The sequence below is a fragment of the Eleginops maclovinus genome, chromosome 1, assembly GCF_036324505.1.
Source record: "Eleginops maclovinus isolate JMC-PN-2008 ecotype Puerto Natales chromosome 1, JC_Emac_rtc_rv5, whole genome shotgun sequence".
Lineage (NCBI taxonomy): Eukaryota > Metazoa > Chordata > Actinopteri > Perciformes > Eleginopidae > Eleginops > Eleginops maclovinus.
This window is the reverse complement of record NC_086349.1, coordinates 22,969,478-22,986,911: the sequence shown is the minus strand read 5'-3', so window position 1 is coordinate 22,986,911 and position 17,434 is coordinate 22,969,478. Positions and strand designations below refer to the sequence as shown.

At 40.7% G+C, this 17,434-nt stretch overlaps 2 protein-coding genes across 3 annotated transcripts in view; both read right to left on the bottom strand.

Moving 5' to 3' along the window:
- Positions 1–3,626, bottom strand: part of cables2b (Cdk5 and Abl enzyme substrate 2b) — a 41,162-nt gene extending 37,536 nt beyond the window's left edge. The window contains exon 1 of the mRNA XM_063884355.1: positions 1,952–3,626. Within this exon, the coding sequence (XP_063740425.1) occupies positions 1,952–2,514 (563 nt within the window). The 5' untranslated portion in view covers positions 2,515–3,626. The remainder of the gene's footprint in view (positions 1–1,951) is intronic.
- Positions 3,627–3,755: 129 nt separating this feature from the next.
- On the bottom strand, positions 3,756–13,923 carry ccm2l (CCM2 like scaffold protein). Of its 2 annotated transcripts, none has more exons than XM_063884335.1 (11): positions 13,655–13,923; positions 11,516–11,683; positions 11,340–11,423; positions 10,471–10,654; positions 9,161–9,795; positions 8,132–8,261; positions 7,670–7,733; positions 7,014–7,170; positions 6,346–6,484; positions 5,590–5,737; positions 3,756–5,294 (listed from the first exon to the last, which is right to left on the bottom strand). In XM_063884335.1, exons 1-11 carry the CDS (start codon positions 13,682–13,684, stop codon positions 5,159–5,161), a joined length of 1,875 nt encoding a protein of 624 aa, XP_063740405.1. In that variant the 5' UTR covers positions 13,685–13,923; the 3' UTR covers positions 3,756–5,158. The 2 variants fall into 2 exon arrangements, with proteins under 2 accessions (XP_063740405.1, XP_063740411.1); XM_063884341.1 differs by having other exon boundaries at positions 3,756–5,291; positions 13,655–13,920.
- Between the last annotated feature and the right edge of the window lie 3,511 nt (positions 13,924–17,434).

The window sequence follows — 17,434 nt, the reverse complement described above, 5'->3', positions numbered from 1 at the left end:
GAAATACACGTTTTTGGACCATTTGGTAGATTTGGTAGTAAGTTTTGATCGTCTTTTTTTTAGTCTATGTTGTAATGTTCCAAATAATACATCTATACAAATCTAGACCAAGTTAAGACATGTTAAATATCTGCTTTGTTTAGCACCCCTTGATCAGGTTGTCCAATTCCACACATCTCTGATATGTCTATATTATATTTGAACTGTTTGTGAATAAACACAAACTGGCTGTGGTTTCAAAAAGGGGAAGTGGAGGGATGTCAGATATAGGGAGATCATAATATAGGGATTGTTTAAAATGAACAAAACAAAAAGCCAAAATGCATATTCTCTGGATCAGTATAAGAAATAACACCTTTTCAGAACATTACACAGATTATAAGATTCTTATTCTAGGTTTATATTGACACAATAGACCTAAGTTATGAATGCATACATACTCTTCGCATTTGCAAAGTTGTTGATAAAAACAACAACAACAACAACAACAACAAACACTAAACACAATCTGACACATTTGATCATTCTGCCATCTCCATTAGTTCTTTAAATGTGATGACTTTTTCTCAGTGTGATATAATCAGACATCTTAAAGACTAAAAGATTCATAAAGAACAATATGTTCTATAAGAAATCGAATAATTGTTGGTTGACTTCTTCTAAACTAAATACACAATCAAATACCAAACATATGATTATAAAACAGACGTCTGATCCGAAGAAGTAAACACGACCATAGGAATATGAAACAGCACTCGGTAATAACTGTGTTTTACATTCAAGGCTTAAAAACACAATTAAGTCTTTATTTCTCGAGGCTATACCCAGTGGTTTAACCGTTCTGTGTGTCTATCCACATAATTACTGATTCATTCTGCAAGGACAGCATCAAGGGAAATGAGCACATGGCAACAATATGCCCCTTTACAAAAGCTGCCATGAATATTTTCTTGTAGCTATAAAGGTGAACCTGACCCTTGAATAATCCACTCCACCTACCTCCAAAATTCAAATGGCATTAGTCATGTAATTCCTACGGTCTTGCCCTTAGCCCATCAAAATCTGAGCTTGTGTGGGCTGTAAGGCATGCCTGCAGTAGATGTTCACTTTTAGCTCCAGGCAGACGTGCAACAGTAAGAGCGGATGTAGAGGATAAGAAAAGATAAGATGTCCTTTATTTTGTAGAAATGTTGCATCACGACTATACGGATACTATTTAACGCCGCTTAAATCTGACCTTGGTCTAATAATGAGCCTTACTTCAATAGCACCTTGATTTAAAGCATTAAATCCAAAGTCAAAGCGTCCCTCAGCATGTGAATAAAAGTGTTATATTCTCTGGACCAAACTTAAATTAGACCTTACCTCCCAGACACAGTCTAACTTTAGACAGGGGAGGAATGTAACGAGGTATTCTAACAGAAGTTTTGTACTTGAGTACTATTTTGACATTATTATACTTTACTAGCATATTTCCCTTATATGCTGCATGTGCCTGTACTTCAATTCAAGTACCATTTTCAATTCAGGACTTTTCAGGAGTGTTTCCACATTTACTAAAGTAAAGAATCTGAGTACTTCTCACACCACTGCTAAGTCACAGCTGATGTGTGAACAGATGAAAACAATCTACTACCACAAACTATTAGGTAACTCAAGCTCATCATACTGCTGTTTCAAGATGTAAACCAGAGGTGGAAAAAGTACTCAGATCTTGAACTTAAGTAAAAGTGAATGCATACTCTGTTCAAGTAAAAGTCCCAAATTGTACTCAAGTAACAGTACAAAGCATAAATAGCATCAACATATACTTCAAGTATCAAAAGTCAAAAGTACTCATTCGGCTGAGTGACATACATTCAAGCTGCTGTTAGTAAACAAAGTAAGTTGAACGATCAGTCTGACAAGGCACTCCAGCCCACCAGATCAAACAAAGCCGTGTGTCACTCACCTCTGTCGCGGCTCTGAGGACACAGAGTTACAGCTTTGTACCGACAGAAGTGTGGAAGACTTCCGAGGTCCCAGAGGCGACGGTAGGAGGCTGACGTTGGACGGGGACGCGGAGAGCAGGTTCCCCGGCGAAGGGAACGAGCCTCTGCGGCACTGCAGCAGCACCTCCGCGCTCCCCACATCGTTGAACCCCGTGTCCGACGGCAGGACGAGGATAGGCGGTATGTTCAGGAGTCCTGTCCTTGGTGCCATGGAGGGATTGACGTTCCCGCAGCTCACCGCCGTTGCCAACCCGGAGAATGTACCATAACGACCACCCAGCTCCGGGCACAACCCGGCCGCAGAGTCCGCTCCCTCAAAGTCGGTCTCTTTGTGGCTTCCTCCATGCTCGACTGAATTACTATGCACTGGCCGTCCGTCCAGGGAGATGTTACTAAGAAATAAAAGAGCTGCTTGTCTCCGACGAGAGTTCTCCCGGTTCCTCCGACTGTTTTCCCTGTTACCGTGCGTCTTTTTGCCCGTTATCATAGCACTGTGCTGGGGACAGGCAGCAGCCGCCGCCATGGTCTCCGTCCCACTGAAGAAGAGTCAAGTGGAGGCTGAGCTTCAGACCTGCAACTGTCAAATCTCTTTTACCCGGCGAGACCGCGTAACGCCCTCCTTGGATCTCATTGGTCAAGGAGGGAAACGTGATGACGTATGAAGCTATAGACTTGACACGCTGTAACAAAAAATGTACAAAAATGTAAACACACTGATCAGTAAAACGTAAAATCACAGAAAACTTTTCATTTGATTTAATAAAACATTAATTTAAATTTATTTGAAGGAACTGTCAATCTAAATGTTCTTTGCTAATAAGTAATACAAACACATTTTCTACTTGAAGTAACATTTTTAATTGGACAAACTGCGACTACACTTGTTTGGTAGCCTGCTATGGTGTTTGGTTGAGGACTAATGTCTGTTTTTTAAAATCTTTTTTGTTGTCTAATTGTGTTAGTATTTAAGTGTGGTATCTTAATTTACTACAACTGCCCGTTATTGTTTGAACTACAACTGTGTAAATACAAACTGCTGGAGAAATTAACCTGGTTATTAATCATATCTGTTAATTAGTATTTTGTCTCTTATCACTGTTAGATGAACAATAAGATAACTAACTAAGTACTGGATATGAGGCTTAAAAATTATGTTTTTATTCTTTGAAGTAGTGTTAATATTATTTGACTGTTTTCCGCAGTGCCTCTTTAAGTCCTGCAGTATCAGGGCTGCTGATGCATTAACTGAGCCATCACTGCAGCTCTAACTGACAGCAGCTTTGTTGAAACCTCAGTGGATTTTCTCTGCACTGATCCCACAGTGACACCAGCACTGGGCTGAGTGGCACCTGGCCAGCTCAGCAAGACGACCACACTGTGAAGTCTGACTGTTAGCCTGCTAAATATACCCGGTACACACATCACTGTAATCTCAGTAAACTGAGTTATGTTACTTTACCCTCACCTCCTGAACCCTTTCACCTGCACACCCACACATTTAACCATAACAGGAAATCCCAAAGTGACATCATCCACTTCAAATCGTTTTGAATGTGCATGATGTTATGTTGGAACCATGCATCCATCCATTATCTGCAGCCTATCATGTAGAACATAGGTTTTCAAAGAGCAAGAGAGGCTTTGTTTTCGAGCTCCAAATTATTTCAGGGGAGGCTTGGCTAATGGCAAAATTGCATTACTAATCAAAAGAAAATGTCTTAGAATAGCCTAAATGTGGATAGTTTAGTTAAGGAGATAGCTCAGTTAAGAGGAATTGTACTTTATTTCCACTTCCCCAAACTCAGAATTGAACAGGTCGCCAGGCAACAAAAGGAATGACACATAACAATTCACACTTACTTTACATCTACGAGCAATTTATAGTCACCAATTAACCAGACCAGAAACCTCACCCTCGCTATGTTCATATAAAAACCTCCACAATAAAGTTGATCTAATTCAAAAATCTTAATTCATTTTAAACATAAACACAAACATTTCAATTACAAACTATAAAGCATTTCATGTAAAACATTCATATTATATTTCAACAACTAAGAATAACTCAACCCCCCCCGCACACACACAACCTTTGACCTTGAATCAGAACAAGAAATAGCTACAGTCTGACAAAAATAATTGTCAAAAACTATCAATTTACTATTTTGAATGTCTGGGATTTCTCTCTTTATCTTACAGCCTCTTGTCTCAACCAGGACTCTCCATGTACATAACTGTTTTTAAAAATGCTTTTTATTTGCTATGCCTGCGATTCATATGCCTGGTCACAAGGTTAAAACCATCTTTGGAAAACCTCTGGCATGTTTATAGTGATTCGTCAGCTGCTGGTGAATTGTACTCTGTTCATGATAAGTCCATTTAAAAACAAATGCACACAGCGTCTAGTCTGTTACATAATGAGGGCGAGCTGACTAAGATGACTCGGGTGAAGCCCACGGGTTAACTGACTCCCCCTCTGTGATGTTCAGTTAAGCTGGCAGAGGAGAGGACCGGGGGGCAACACAGAAGCAGTGCACCATGGGAAGTGGTGATGCCACGATAATGGGTCAATGCAGCATTGGGAGAGAGAAAACGGGGGACACAATAGAGGGAGGGAGAGATTTTAGATTTTTCACATCATTTCTATCACTTTCATCTAGTTATCTATGTACTATCCATCTATCTGGATCCAAATATTTATTTAAATCCTTTTTAAACTCCAATGTCTGCCTCATAATGAGACTTTTTACTCAGTAGCAAAGAGGATAATAGATATTTTGTCTTTAATTGCCTCCATGTGGACAGTTTTAGGTATTACAACCCCTACAGAAAGTAAGGTGTTGAGGCAGATTTGTAAAAATGTAATTAAATCATGGCTGATGTGTTTAATCATATATCTTGCCCTACTGTATGATACATTGAAAAGGAACCGTTTTTATATTAATTGAGTTTAATTGAATAAATACAGCTTGGTTTTCTTTGTTGTACTGTATTTTCTGTGCATTGAGCAGGAATTGCATTTAAAATATCAACATTAAGATGTGTGCAACTGTCACACAATTTATATTTAAAGTTTATTGTCTACCAATAGAGAAAATGAGCTGCCCTGATCTTGCAGAGAGTTTGAAAACTGTCTGAATTCAACAAAGTATCAAAGTCTCCCTCCATCAGAGGTAGTAATCTTCCTCCTCGATGTCTCCATGTGTGTCCTGGAAGCCGAGCGCCTGGATGTCGTGTGTGATGTCTGTAATGCGTCGATTGAATTCGTGAGATCCTGAAGCCAGAGAGCCATTATCATACCTGCTGAGGGAACAAAAAAAACAATGATCTCAATTGTATCTCACATCTCTAACTACTACCTAATGAAATGTCCAGGTGTGAGAGGGTTCTTTTGGTTTTCAAATACAAACGCACTGTACTGTCCTCAAACCTTAGGTCGGTGCTATCTTTTGATCAGAAATCAACAAAGTGCAACATGTAGATAAGTCATGATGGAATGTGAGACAGCAGTTTGTATGTGGAAACATCCTCACAGACCCAACATGACTGGGATTCAAATCATTCAATCGCAAATCACAACCAGTCCCGACCTACATACCCTCTCATGGCCGTAGCCGACGTGTTGCTCATGCTTCGCTTGATGCGTCCGAAGCTGTCGGTTAAAATGCCTCCCTCCCTGATCCCGATGCTCTCCAGGAAACTCTCAAACACCCCAACATCCTTGTCTGGGATGAATGGACGCATGCCTGGAAAAACAGGGATTAAGAATTAGAGAATTATTTTCATTGTACAGGGAAACTCCCTCTGGAGGGAACTTTGGGATTTTAGCTTTTGCAGACCATTTACATGCACAAAACCCCCCAAAAAGCCTAATGAGTCATAGTTTTTGACACATTAACTTATGAAATTAGTATAAAATGAAGTCTGTGTGCTTCAAACCCTGCTAAAAGACTCGGCTGTTTGTTTTTTTCATCCTAACCGTTTAAAATCATAATTACACAGCAGCACACTGAGCATTGACAGGGTGTGGGGATGAACACCACACATCAACCGCTCTCTCTCGCTCATTCACAAACAGGAAGTTGTGGTTTTCTCAGAGGAAGTGGGTCAGAGCTGAATTTGTTGTGGTGAAACACACATACAGTAATCTCATCCACACTTAAACTCACATACAGATGTCAATAATATATATAGTTCACCTACATTCTTATCTCTGTAATTCAACCACAGAAACAGTCTAATAAGCAGGTTGTGGTTTGCTGCTGAGTTGCAGTGATTTGATGAGCTCTATGTGTGTGTGTGTGTGTGTGTGTGTGTGTGTGTGTGTGTGTGTGTGTGTGTGTGTGTGTCTCACCCATCAGCAAAAATTTGCGGTTGTCTCCATAAAGCTGCAGCAGCTCGGAGCAGAAGTGGTCGATGTTTGATCCCAGCCTGTATTCTCTCAGCAATACCGCAAATTGCTGCAACTCCACAGGACTCAGCTTATTACGTAGCTAACACACACATACACGCACACACACACACACACACACACACACACACACACACACACACACACACACACACACACACACACACACACACACACACACACACACACACACACACACACACACACACACACACACGCACACGCACGCACACACACACACACACACAAATAAAGTCAATATCTTTTCGATTTGGTTTTTGTGCAAACAGTCAATAAACAAAATGTAGCCTACCATCTGTCCCTGCCTACTTTAGCTACAGGAAATGGCCTATTAATTAAACTGAAGTTTAGCTAAAAGGCTAAAAAATCAATTATTAAAATTGACAAGTATAACAAAGCTGCAAGCTGCATTTGAAGCAATACTGTTTAACCTTAAAATATATATTTTTTTTCATCATTAATTAATCCTTGGAGTGAAATCTACCTTGCCTTGTGTAAGCTTTTTTTCCTTTGTTGGGAGAGACAAAAGGGAACATTGGCCACTGAAGCTATGCACACACATACTCAGACACACACACACACACACTCACAGTGATCATGTACTCCTGCATCAGCAGCAGGGCGGGGTTAGTGTCTCCTCCGTCACTGGCTGAAGCGAGACTGCGATGGGAGTCCTGCAGAGAGAGAGACGAGCTCTCACTGTATGTCTCGCTGTAGTACAGCTCAAAGGCTTCCTGGGAACCATCACTGAGAGAGAGAGAGACAGAAGGGAGGTGGTATTAAACATAACATCATGAAAGAACCACCAGTATCACCTAACATTCACACAGTAATGGATTGATGGTGATCAAATGTCAGTCACTTAATGAGTCGACATTATCTGTATTGTGTCAATTAATCTTTCTACCATATTTGATTTTGAATATTCATTGTCTCTGAACAAACCTGCACCATGAATAAAGGATTTCAATTGGATTATTCATACAGTCATCAAACAGTCCACTGGGCTTTTTTTTTGTGAAGTCACATTCATCCTTATTCCCAATGAAGTGCTGTAATTAAAATGCAGTCTCTGTTCAGGCATTATTACCAAACTAATGACTGGAACAGCTACCGAAAAGATTATCAAATCTAGTTAAAGTTTTTAAGACTGTATTTTCAGACGGAAATTTCCAAATATTTAGGACATTTCATGAATTGATAACACACTATTACACAATTTCATCTTCAGACGAATGTTACTCACTATGAGCTGCAGCAGCTAAACTCTGGATCATAACTGTAGGACACGTCAGTCAGACAGCTGTCACCTGCACAGAGAGAAAGACAGACAAAGCATTATGTTTAAACTTTACACCATCTGATCAAGGTAGCTTCTTAAGCTAACCAAGCAGCAACCAGTAGTAGAGTTACAAATACAACCCTTTCAGATCATGTGAAGTTATTGTTTCCTTTTTGGGACATTGACGTTCCTCAATTTCCCTCGGGATAAATAAAGCTTCTTGAATCTTGAATCTTCTTGAATCTATACATCTTAGTCTTTAAGCTAACATGACCAAAAGCAATTGGACCTAAAGAATAAGATTATTTGAACAAAAAAAGGAAATGTCTAGCAAAGACTTTGCATAAAATGTAAATAACTCCTAAAAGATAGGAGCTAAAAATCCCCTAAATTGAAATTTCTTTCTTTGTTGTACTTGTCACTCACTCCTCTGTAGCCAGTAACGGTCTGGCACTGTGTGATGAAAGCCGGCTCTGTCAACACACTCGATGGTCTGATGACCGTAAATGATCTGGAACATCTGACAGATCAGAGAACAGTACTCCTCTGCAGCTTCCTGCACAAACACACACAGAGACTTGTCATTGCACTGCAATAGTAACCACAATAAAGTCTTCTGAAAAGGTTCATTCTCTAAACCCTGATTTTCCCCTTGCCTTTTGTCTGCTGAGTTAACTACACATTTGTTACTGTGTGAGGAGCTTCACTGCAGATCCTGCATGCATTGGTCATTTGTTCAAGGGCACATAAGTAATGACATTTTACACAATGACAAAGCCAACAGGTTATGCAACAACACACATGTCTTAGTACAAGTGTGTTTGTGTGTCTAAAAGTCTTGCCCTACTTTTCAAGGAGCCAAGTGATTAGTGAACCCAGTGAAACAACACGTTGCACTGGTGTGTTTGATTTGTCACTGTTGTTATTGTTGTCTAGCATATGTCCACAGTGATATTAACAAGTTATCAACTCAGCAGTTCTAAAAAGGGTGGTTTTTGCTTGGTACAACATTTTACTCCTATTGGATGGATTATTGTTCAGTTAGAATCAGTTGCAAAGAGGTAATCCCTTACTATGCATAGCACCACCAACGAACAGGTCAACACTTCTGCTTTTAAAAAACTAAAACCAATAGCAATATTCATATAATCTTTACTTAAAGTCAAAAGATAAAGTCCAGTGGTCTTTCTTTCCTTTGTTTTCAGTTTTTATGCTAAGCTAGGCTTCCCAAAATGTACTTTTCCTAAGGTACTGAAATGCCTTTGTACAAAAAATAAGGTTTAATCAGCCTCTCCTATCGTCCTGAAAATGAAAAGTAATATGCAGTGCCAACATCGTTTGATAGGTAAATTAAGGATCATGGAACACAGTTTTTTGCAGGAACTTGAATAAAAGGTTGTAATAAAGTAAATTATGGAGTTAGTGTGTTATAAACTTTCAGAAGCAGGGCCCCACCCTGTTCTCCACAGCCAGGATGACCAGGTTGCAGTAGGCGTCTGGGCAGGGAGTCGGCTCCAGAGGGTTATGGTTCCTCCTCTCCCAACTGCCATAGCTCTTCCCTCTTTCCCAACTTCCTGTGCAGGCCTGCCGTCGCTCCCAGCTCCCCCCGCCACCACCTCCCCTCCTCTCCCAGCTCCCACCTCCTCCACCACCTCCTCCCCCATGCCTTTTCTCCCAGCTACCTCCACCTCCTACTCCCACACCCCAGCTCCCGCTCATGGGTCTTGCTCTGCGGTTCTCTAAACTCCCTCCTGTTTTACGTGTCTGCTGCCTCCTCTCCCAGCTACCTCCAACTCTCTTCCTCTCTAAACTGCCTCCTCCTCCTCTTTCTCCTCCTCCACTTCCTCCACCTCCTCCTCCCCCTCCCCCTCCTCCTCCCCCCCTGTCCACATTTTGATTTTTGTCGTGGTTACTCCTGGATAAAGAAGGCCTCCAGTCGACTCCACAGATTGTGTGCCGTCGCTCCATTGTGCCCCCTGCAGGTCGAGGTTCGGCATTGCAGCTCATGGTTTGACGTCGGCTATCTACGCCTGTTGGCTTTTTCCTGTCCAGACTGTCGTCCCCTGCAACCACTGTGTCTACGTTCAGACCTGTGGGACGAGGGTTCAAAATGTCAACAGTATCTGTGTCATAGAAAAGCTATTCCATCCTACCAAACTTTGCCAGTGAAAAAAAACTACAAAAACCTGGCAAAATCCATTTATCAACCGTTTACCAGCATCTCAAAAGCAATATGTGTCTTATTTTTCTTTATCCTTTAAAATCGAAAAGACAAAGAGCAAAGATTAAGGAATGGATTGAACTTTGTGTGTTAGCAAAAGTGAGCAGGAGTTGACTAGCTTACTATTTACAGAAAACTCACTTACTCTACAAGAGGCAAGGGGCACTACTAGCTAGCCAAGATGCTACTTAGTCAAATCAGAGTTTAGAGTAATGATGACAGATCTGTCCTGTTCTTTTCAGCATTTGGAGGGAGGCAATTCAAGTGTTGTATTTTGGAAACTCAGTGGGACAGTTAATTAAAGGCAATGCCTTTCGGTTGGCCAAATTACCTTCATGTTGCATGTTGTAATCAAGCAAGAATAAACCTCTGTCTGTAATCAAAGTTAAACACCAATCTTTTGTGTCAAACTGTTACAAGATTTAAATGTTGGCTATTCTCTTACGTCAGTTCAGAAGTAGAAGCATTGTTTAGAACATCCTGAGTACCCATTGGTTAAATACTGTAGTAAGTGATAGTGTTTGATCCTCAGGTGTGTCCCCACCTGTCTTGAGGACCACCAGGTGCAGCGCGTCGTCCCTCAGGTAGGAGGCAGCAGCGATCTCGTGTGTGGGAATCCTCACCAGCAGCTTCTCGTTGTCTCTCCATGTCAGCAGCAGACAGCGCGCCGACAGACTCAGAATACAGTCCTGATCCACGCTGGTCTTCAACGGCAGCACCTTCAACTGCTACTGACCAACACACAGAGGCACATGATCTTAGGTTGTTGATTAAAGAGTCAGACTTTGATAAAAACCTAAATTACAAAAAAGCGTGTCAGACTTCATTCTTTGACATGGTCTCACTTGAGTATTGATGAGTGCTAAAATATAACCTTGGCTGTTGTCAATCACTGCTTATTGATCATTAAACCTGGAGAGTCAAGCTTATAACAAATGACTCATTCCTTACTTTAGCTGCTATCTGTTAAATGATTTCTTATTAATTCTGGAATAGATTGTGTATTTATCACCGGCTGCACCAGTGACTATATACATTGGTTAATGATTAATGTCAGATGGTACATAGGCCATAGATTATTGATGAATTACATCAAAAGTTAATAAGGAAGGTCTACAGTATAAATAGGTGCAACAGTAAAACAGTGATTGAACAGTGATGTTATATTGGCTTGTCATGATCAACCTCACTGATTAAGGTTAAATAAAAGGGATAAGTAAGAGCATATTGATTCATACTTGTTAATAACCATTGATTTAAGTTATAGATCAGTGGTTGGTTATTGATAATTGATTCAGTACTAACCCTGGCTGTTTTAAGCTATAGATGCTTTCCATCACTCAGAAGTGTTTAATTATTGATCCCTCATCCACAGCAGGGATTATTTACAGATGAAGTCATTGATTGACTGACCCTAGCTGTGTCCAGGAGTTGCAGCAGCTCGTCTCGGCTTGAGGGGTTCAGTGAAACTGACACCCAGGTCAGGTGACCGAGGAGCTGAAGAGAGAGGACAAAGGTGAAGCACTTATCACAAGGTCAATGTTGACTTAAGTATCTTCTGATTTATTGTTGCGTGTCTCAGGTTCTACCTTGACCTCCTTCTCTACATAGTCAAAGATCAGCCTCTCAGGGTGGATGAGGTAGTCGGGGGGGTAAAGAGGGACGGTGTGCAGCGGGCGCCGGTATGTGCTGCCTCGGTCCGCCTGTCTGCGACCAGATTTTGACCAGACCAGCCGCTTAATAGGCGAGACAAAACTCTGAGGAGGGAGAGAAGAAGAGAAAGACATGGGGACGGAAAAGAAGACAGGATAAGAAGACATTTTTTAAAGATTCCCCTAAAGTTAGATTCTCTGGGTAAGATATTTCAAGGTAAGTAGAAGGAAACCACTCACACTTGCTTTGTGTCCTTTGTGGTGCAAGGAATCAATCACCCAAGAGATTCAATATCGAAGAAAGAAGTTAATTGAAGTGACATTTCAGTAACAAGGCCCTTACTTAAGACATGTAAATCGTCTGGCGACAGATCCTTGAGACAGAAACCAAAATCAATGAAGAGGTAAAATGCGTGTGTGGAAAGGTACAACAACTCCTTTCAAAATGTCCTTAGAATTGTCGGTGTAGTGTGTGTTCTACCAGAAACCCAAAATGAAAATATGTAACTGAAATTGAGCCTTTAAATGTTAAGCTTCACTAATTGTAAGTCTCCAAAAAGTACTAAATTATTTAGTATGCTGTTTGCACAGTATTCTGGCTTTTACTGTCTAGTCACAGATATGGTGATGTGGGTTTGAATTTAAACTAGAACATCATTCAAGATGTTGGATTTGGATGGCACACATGACTCAGTGTTTGTGTGTTTGTGTGTGATGTTAATGTAGCACGTCCCCTCGGCTGTTTGTAGAGTGATTGACAGGTTAGAAGTGATCTCTGACAGCTCCCTGCTGAGACGCACTGTCAACACAGCTCACACTGTTAGACACCCGCTGACTGACACACGCAATCACACATTAATTATCTGTGGCTGGAAGGAATGAGACGAACGGACATCATTACACACACACACACACACACACACACACACACACACACACACACACACACACACACACACACACACACACACACACACACACACACACACACACACACACACACACACACACACACACACACACACACACACACACACACACACTGAATAGAGAGAGGAGATGTGCTTGTTTTAGAATTTAAAACGTGGCATGTCTTTCTTTTTGAAGAACAAGGGCAGATTGCTACGTATAAAAACGAGGCCGCTTCCTGATGAAAATCTCTGGACTCAGCTGAAATTAATTGTAGGACAAAGAATGATTTTAATTAGTTTTGTTCTTCCTCTTGTTCCTGTTAGTTTTTTGAGATAGAAAGAGGTATTTAATTGGATTCTGTGATGAATTATTGTAACAGCCTGCCCAGGTCAAAGAGGTTGCTGTGGAGCTAGGTAATGCTGCGGTGTTTTCTTTCTCTTCTTCTTTTTAGAACTTGAAATTGTTCTCCCTATTTCATAAAGGTTTCTCTTTTAGATGTTATATGTCTGCTTCTCAAAACTTGAAGCAAGCTGCCCGCATTTATGTTTATCATCGTAATACTGTACAACAACATGTATGTGTACGTCATCATGCAGAACGTCCGGTCAGGAAAGAAAACATGGGTTTGGAAATCATTTTGAGGCTAAAACACTAACAAATACTTATGTTTGCATTAGCTCTAGTTCCTTCAAAAGTTACCACAGCCAAGAAGAGTTTGCTATTGGTCAACACTACTCATTTGATTCCCATAGTTTACCAAACGCAGCGCAGAAGATACACATAGATTTAAATCAACAACTCAGAACAGGATGCATTGAAATGAATAGATTTGGCTACGCAATTATTGTTGTGTTAGAAGCTGCTGCTGTTAAAATACCTTAAGCCCATTTCATTTGATCTTTCTTAATAAGGATTTCTGGAAGGATAAGGACATTTACAGAGACACTCTTAAAGAATCCACTGTGTGCATTCACTGTAGCTTGATTGGTTTATCCTCAGTTAAAGAGACACCATCTAAACATCTACTGCTTCAAAATACTACAGTCCCAATATGCAGTTAGATGATGAAATAGGACTTTTTCGGGAGAAGGTTAATGGACAAGTCACCCACTTCCAAACGACTGAAAAGTGGAAAATGTGGAGACAGAAAAGAAGAAACTTTACCTTCTTGGATTTCTTGGGTTCATAGTCCATCACGGTTTGGTCTCCCTCTGGGTAAGATGAGTCCTGTAACTGGTCACTCTCTTCCTGAATGTATTTCTTTTGTTTCAATTGAGCTTTTGATGTCTTTGGGTCTGTCTCTCAGTTGGTTTTTCCATTGTTTCTTCTGTGTCTCCGTCTCTCTCCGTTCATGTTATTTAAGCCTCTGTCTCGTCTGCTTCATTCTTGTTCTTTCTGTTTCTACACTGATTGTTCTTTTGAGACCTCTCCTGGGGCAACACACACACACACACACACACACACACACACACACACACACACACACACACACACACACACACACACACACACACACACACACACACACACACACACACACACACACACACACACACACACACACACACAAAAGAGAAGAGAACAGGAAACAGAGGAAGCGCATTTCCTGTCCGAGAGGAAACTCCACCAGCGACTGATAAGGCCCATTCTCTCTCCGCATTTCACTCATGTTCGCTACATTAATCAGGTGATTTACCCTTAATGTGTTCATCATTTTTAAAAATGTGTTCACCCACAATCCTGGAAAAAATTTAGTTTAAAAATACAAACAACTTTAATTTTCTGGTGGACTAAAAGAGAGGTTGTGGAGCTTGTCAATAATCAGTGTATGTCAATAAGAAGAAACACAAAGGGCCACAAAAAGTAAACCCAGAAGCTACACAACATATTTGGTATATGTGTAAAGCGAGCAATACTTGAATAGTTGGCAAACAAATATTTGATCTACAGCTCTCTGAGCAAAAAATGTCGTGCGTCAGTAGAAACGTTTCAATTTTAGTCATAACACAATCAGTGATGTTGTCATTTAGGAGGATTTACTCTTTGGAAGTAAGAGTCATTTTTAGAATTTCTCTTCAGTTGCAGTCGGCAGGTCTCGCCACAGGAAGGCAGCACTGTGTCAAAAAACTGATTGGAGGAAGAAGAGGAGGAGGAGGAGGAGGAGGAGGAGGAGGAAGGGGGAAAGACATATTACTTCGCAGCGGGACACTGATGGAGGCAGACGAGATATAGACATCAAACATGTGACCTTTCACACACACACACACACACACACACACACACACACACACACACACACACACACACACACACACACACACACACACACACACATCTATTGTCAGGGTAACCGCGGTTGGAGGACTTAACGGCTTAACGATCGTCCAGTTACCTAGGCAACGGGAGACAAAGATGGGGCATTTTTATCCACTTTTTTTTTTCTCTCTTCCCTCTCTCTATCAAGAAAGTTCTGCGCTTCTCTTGGATCTTCACCAACTCTAAAGTAACAGATAAAACTACATTAAAACATGTTTTTTAAGACATAAAAAAATATAAATCGTTAAAAACAATCTCACCATTTAAGCTACACTTTCAGAGAGTTATACTTTTTGGTATTGTGCATATTGATAATAATTCCAATATCTTTTTGTATATTTGTGGAAATGCTGTCAAAGACTATAGAGCTTTAGAAGTCATTCAGTTAACTGACATCTAAGAGCCAGTGTTGCTCGGAAACAAACTGTCAAAGTCTGGGGCAAACTGCTCACTGGAGTTTATCCCAAGTTATGCCCTAAGACTGTTTCCTTTTCTCCTTCAAGTCAAGCTGGTACAGAGAGGATCATAGTTAGCCTTACTTGCTAATGTAAGCACTTTATTTCAACACCTGCTGTGTTATCAGTCACTCCTGGATTATAGAAAGTAGGAGGTCTAGCTAGTGTTAAGGGCGTGTCATGCAACAATTCATTTAAATGGTCTGCAATGCAAGAAATGCTTTCAGCGGATTCACTGGCTTTAGTGACCTTTGGAACAGCGAGCTGGAGAGCACAAACTGGAGAAATATCAGTTATTAGCAGCGTTGTATTGGCAACCTTTACTTGACCTCCTCTATGATAGTAATTTTCTTCCAAAACAGACGGTTATGATAAAGGAAGGTATCGTAAAATTATTGTTCCATTAGCAAATAAGCTAACAAGCTTTTGAACTCCTGGGCTCAGTCCCAACCGGGTAATCTAACGTGATTTCCACGAAAGAAAGGGATTCAATCAGACATGGTATGGTGTGACCTTGAAATATAAAGTTTATCGTTGTTAAATTCCACTAATGTCAAACTCTTTAAACTATTTGAGTTGAGCCCGCCTCTTGCTTGATTTGATTGACTGCCTAGAACAAGTGTGACATTGATAAGCTGTGCAACTATGCATTGAAAACTTGAGAATGTTTTCACTTTCATGAATGTCTTGAAGTGATTCTAGTAACACATCTCAGCGTGATCGGGTCCTATTTCTTGCATGTCTCAGCTGTGTAGCGTTTTAACATTTAGCTCGCCATTGTTAGCATCTATTGTTAGTCAAATAAACCAGGAAGTACATTTCTATAGGAGTATATTGGTTTGGCTACACAAACATGCCACACCAATACCAAATAAATGCACATATGCATCAGTATACATGTACAGAACTCACCTGCTCTTGATGTTCTCGCTCTCTGACACACACACACACACCTTTGCAAACACACATCAGGCTTGGGTGAACTTCAAAGTAGATCAAACCTTGAAATGTATTGGTGCTGTGTGAACTCTATATCTGTGTGTGTGTGTGTGTGTGTGTGTGTGTGTGTGTGTGTGTGTGTGTGTGTGTGTGTGTGTGTGTGTGTGTGTCTTTGCAAGTTTGTGGATTGGAATATGAGGGAATTTATGCATGTACATCCGTGTGTGTGTGTGTGTGTGTATGTGTGTGTGTGTGTGTGTGTGTGTGTGTGTGTGTGGTACATCAGCATTATCAGTTTGAAACGCACACATGAGGTGTAACACCAGAGAAAAAAATAAACATGGATGAGAAGGCAGGTGGAAGCAGTGGAAGAGAAAGTGATGGAAAGATGGAGAAGTAAAAGAAAAAGAGAAAGAAAAGTTGGAAGTAAAAGGGTCTGGAAGGGAAGATAAAGATCAAATAAGGGGGAGGAAGAAGAACACAGGTGAGGAAGGAAGGAAAGGAAGAAGAGGAGGTCCGGTAGAAAAGAGATGCAGACTCGAAAAAAGTGAAAGATGGAAAAAAAAAGGAGCAAGGGAGAAAATAGGTAAGGTGGGATGCAACAGCAATAGCAGAAGAACTAGAGGAATGCAATAAAACCCCCCAAAAATTAAACATTTATGGAAATTATAAAAAGGCATCAAGAAATGACTGAAAAAGGAATCAGGGATGAGAAAAATAAATCAATAAGGATAACAATGACATGAATCAAATATCAAGAGAAGGACAGGAATACCATGAAGTAATGGTTGTGGATGGAGACATAGAGAAATAGAAAGATGCGATACAAGAAGTAAGGAGGAGCAAAGAAATAAAGGGCTGATGGCAGAATAGTTTAAGGAAGTCGTGGGAGGAAAAGAAGTGTGAGGAAATGTGAGGAACACTCAGCTCTGATCCCTTTCTGTCAGCCGTGAAGTCAATGAAAAAAAGTGAAGAACAAACAGACTGAAAAAAGTGAAATGACAGAAAACGGCAAGAAAAACAACGTAGAGAAGAAGAAACAGAGGAGAAGGATGGATTGTTGTTCGGTCGCTGGATCTCCAGAGACGCCGACCAAATAAACAACAAACCCTCAGGATGGAGGAATGCTGATGCAAGAGAGAGATCAAAGGATTTTGGTTTGAGGGAGAGATCTTGTGTTGTCGTCTCATGAGGAAAGACAGAGGAGTGCTGAGAAGAAACAAGAGAAAGGGGG